Source organism: Spinacia oleracea, chromosome 1 (assembly GCF_020520425.1).
Source record: "Spinacia oleracea cultivar Varoflay chromosome 1, BTI_SOV_V1, whole genome shotgun sequence".
In the NCBI taxonomy this organism is placed as follows: Eukaryota; Viridiplantae; Streptophyta; class Magnoliopsida; order Caryophyllales; family Amaranthaceae; genus Spinacia; species Spinacia oleracea.
The window spans coordinates 29,483,576-29,488,143 of NC_079487.1; the positions used below are offsets into that span (position 1 = coordinate 29,483,576).

Consider the following 4,568-nt stretch of genomic DNA (forward strand, 5'->3'; position numbering starts at 1 on the left):
AAAAGCCTATGGCAGCATCATTACGATTTGGATCCATCATTTCTTTGACGGACGGTCTCATGCGTTTTGAAGTGATTCTCGTCAAGTCATTGTAGATAGTTTTTGTTTGATTTGAAAATGAAACCTTGGAATTTTGGAATGTGACATCTATATCTAGTTTATACCTAGTATTTAAAAAAGATAACTATACATGATTAGAAGACACATGTTACCTTCATCTTTCATCCATGGATTTTTTTTGGGTTAGATGACACGTGTCACCTCCTCCTTTCACCCCATTGATTATTTTATTTTTTCAATTTTTCATGTTGTTTGTTATACGAACCATTTCACAACTTCAACACATCTTCCACTTCATCTTACTCATCCAACATCAATTCACCATTGAACTCATATTCAACCTCTACTCCTTCATCTCCCTCTTTAACACTTAATATTAATTCACCATATAATTTATATATTTTTTCAACTTAGAAATTTAATCCCGTCTATGTAAATCATATACTTTTAACTAAAATCACAAGTCCTCAATAAAATTAACACTTTAAAAAACGGTTTAACAAACACCATATAATTACCCGTTCTTTGAACGGGCTCCAAAGCTAGTTGTGATGAAAAAGGATTCGGTCTATTATCTTGAGTATCATTGGTTCATCACTATCATCCCGAATTCCAAACCTCTCGAGTCTTTACAAAATCAATTTAATTGACATTTCCTTTTAAATGGTAACTAGTGTTTAGTGTCCGGGCGATGTCCCGAGTTACTTTTTTGAATATCATATACTCTTGAATGTGGTATATTATGTAAAAAGTTTGGTGTATATTATATTCTTGAATGTTCCAAATTATACATATGTGCAATAAAGATAATATCTAATAGTTGGCTAAGAGGGTAAGATATTAACTTTTCATTTAATAGATTACATGTTAGAATCTTATTGCCGTAAATAGAGAGAGTTGTATGTGACACGCATATATTATCAGGGACGCTTATACTACTCGTAACTTTTTTTTCTTCTAGTTTTGGGTCATTTCAATGCTATTGCCAATGTGGCACACCCCCAAACAATAGAAGATGTCGATTTACTTTGATGGACATATATAATTTAATTTTAAAATCTAGTAGCGAGTGGTACATAAAAATGGAAAATATAGATGCATTCGTGATATTTTTGTTTCACTAGTTTGGTGTAGAACTGTCCAAACAGGTCATCGGGTCGGGTCATCCCGGGCGAGGGTCATGATCAGGTCGGATCGTGTCGGGTCAATATTCAATCCGGGTTGAGTTCGGGTTTGGTCGGGTCGATTTCAGGTCGGATCATGTCGGGTTTTTTCCTATCTCGGGTTCAGGTCGGGTTCGAGACGGGTCACATTTCGGTCAGGTTTGATTTCGGGTTTGGGTCTTATCGGGTCGGGTTTAAGTCGGTTTATAACAGGTAATTTCGGGTTCGAGTGTTATCGAGTCGGATTTAAGTCGGTTTTGCAACACAGTTATTTTCGGGTACGGGCCTTGGTTTGGATCGGATAATAATCGGATTAGATAGAATTCAGGCCGGTCACTCTCGCGGACGGGTCAAACTCGGGTCTGACAATTAACCTATACATTTTAATTATTTTATGTTGTAAAAAATATTGTTTAACTTATTTTAGAGCTAAATTTTATATAGACCAAATAATCGCGTGTTTTTGTCAAGTCAATACATATATAAAGTGAATATGGATTACGAACCAATGATCGATTTGGTCATCTCAAAATGCGAAAGTGAAAAAAAATTTACTCCTACAACTCGTATTTCATTCTTGGAATGAAGGGTAAGTGAGTGGGTCTCGAGCCAATGCGAGTATCTTGTGTGATAGTGTAACCGTTTTTCTCATTGTTGAGCACATTGACATAGGTCGCGCAGACAAAGAGAAAGACTGCAAGTTAGGATGTCAGATTCAATTCTTACCTTTCATCTCATCCAAATTGCAAAAAATAACTCGAAATTATTGTAAAAACAAAACAAGTTTTACTTTACTTTAGTTTATTTATATAAAAATGTTACGTAACTTACGTTGTTCAACACGTTTTAATTTTTCCGCGTTTTAATTTTTCAGTATCTAGTAATAAATAATTAAAATAGATTTATCGTTGAACTTAATATTTCCCTTTCTTTATTATTCATTGTTAATAAGTTTAATAAAGAAATTTTTTGATTAATCGTTTTCAATTCTTTTTTGCCCCATAAAGATATTGAATAAAAAGAACTACTTTTTTTTCACTGTAATTTTTACAAAAAAAAGTTTAAATGCCCTTCAAATGTAAGTAAATAGATTCTAAACATATAAAATGCGGTTAATCCGGCTGTGAAATAAGCGATTATTGCGAAAATCGGCGAATACACCCAACTATCATTAAGAATTTCATCTTTGGACCAAAAACAAGCAAGAGGCGGAATACCACAAAGAGAAAGTGTACCTATTAAAAAAGAAGTTTTTGTAATTGATACATGTTTTGTTAACCCCCCATAAGAACCATATTCTGACTTTTATCCGGAGAATATCCAACAATAGTTTCCATTGAATGAATAAGAGATCCAGATGCTAAAAACAATAATGCTTTTGAATAAGCATGAGTAATTAAATGAAATAAAGCCGTTCGATAAGAACCCATACCTAGAGCTAACATCATATAACCCAATTGAGACATTGTACACTACAAAAATTTGTATCTTTTATGACAACCTAATAACGACGGGTAAAAATCCCGTCGTAAAAGGATTTTTGCGACGGGGATAACAACCAACAAAGACGGGAACAACCGTCGCAAATGTCTTTTTACGACGGGTTAACGACGGGATTTACCATTAACGACGACCCCCTTTTATGACGGGTTCGCGACGGAAATCACGTCGTTAATCAACAATTATTGGCCTTTTGCGACGGGATTTCCCGTCATTAATAGTACAAGTTTTTGTAGTGGTAGAATAAGCTAAACTCCTCTTAATGTCTTTTTGAGCAAGAGCTAAGGTCGCTCCTAATAGTACTGTTATTATACCTATAAAAGATATTACATACATTATGTAAGGTATAACTACAAAAAGGGGCAGAAGTCGAGCAACTAGAAAAATCCCCGCCGCTACCATGGTAGCAGCATGGATGAGAGCTGAAATAGGAGTAGGCCCCTCCATAGCACCAGGTAACCATACATGAAGGGGAAATTGAGCTGATTTAGCAACTGCACCGGCAAATAACAAGAAAGCACATAAAATACAAAATAAGGAATTAACCTCGTTATTCTTAATTAAATTATTGAATATTTCAAACAAATCCCGAAACTCAAAACTACCTGTTATCCAATAAAGACCTAAAATTCCTAATAATAAGCCAAAATCTCCTACACGATTAGTCACAAACGCTTTTTGACAAGCATTTGCGGCAATAGGTCGTGTAAACCAAAAACCTATTAATAGATAGGAACACATTCCCACTAATTCCCAAAAAATATAAATTTGTATCAAATTAGAACTAGTAACTAATCCCAACATGGAAGTATTGAAAAAACTCATATACGCAAAAAATCTCAAATATCCTTGATCATGAGACATATAATTATCACTATAACTAAGAACCAGAATTGCAACAGTAGTAATTAACATTGACATAATAGAAGTAAGTGGGTCCATCAAGTAGCCAAATTCTAAAGAAAAATCATTATTAATGGTCCAAGACCATAGATATTGATAAATAGAATTACTATTTATTTGTTGAATAGCCAGCTTCATCGAAAAAATCATAACTATACTTAACAACGAAATACTAGAAAAAGCCCATATACGCCGAAGATTTTTTGTTGCCGTCCGAAAAAATAAAAGTCCAGCTCCTATTAACAAGGGAACCGGAAGTGGAAGGAAAGGTATGATCCATGCATATTGGTATATATGTTCCATAATAGAATAGAAATTTTTTATATTTAATTAATTTATATTTTTTGATTTACGATTCACCGGATCTTGCCTCTTTTGAAAGAAGTCAATAAATAAATAAAGTTATATAATAAATTAGAATGATTTTTTTTTCATTTAAAATTTTTTATTCTATATGAAATATTCATATTGATGTTGAGTATTTTTCTTATATTCAAATAACGAAGTTATAATTGGTCAAATATCCTATTTATTAATGAAAGTGAATGCTTAATTATTAAGTAAATAATAAGTAAATAAATGGAACCTTTTGAAGCCTATGAAGTAGAAAGATAAAAAGAATTTCACTATTATTTCTATTTATTTAAGTTATTTAGAAAAAATATATAAGATTTAATGGATCAAAATTGTACTAAAAAAGAAAAAGACTATGAATCATAAAATAAAAAAAATTAAATATTTTCATTAATTTATTTTGTAATTTATTACAAATAATAATAATATTATAATTAACTCATTTTATGAAAAATTATTTGATTGTCTTCCATTCCAAACAAAAACATATAAAAAATTTCTATATTTATTAATTATCTATTTTTTATAGATAATAATAAAAAATATTTGTTACTTTACTTTACCTGTTTATATAAAATAGAATAAAAA

The 4,568-nt window shown here is 31.7% G+C and overlaps 1 protein-coding gene across 1 annotated transcript; it reads right to left on the reverse strand.

Moving 5' to 3' along the window:
- Window positions 1-2,270: 2,270 nt before the first annotated feature.
- Window positions 2,271-3,764, reverse strand: LOC130463573 (NAD(P)H-quinone oxidoreductase subunit 5, chloroplastic-like). Its single transcript, XM_056832742.1, is given in 3 exon segments — window positions 2,271-2,515; window positions 2,518-2,693; window positions 2,965-3,764. Coding segments are annotated over 3 exon segments (1,221 nt in total).
- Window positions 3,765-4,568: the final 804 nt, after the last annotated feature.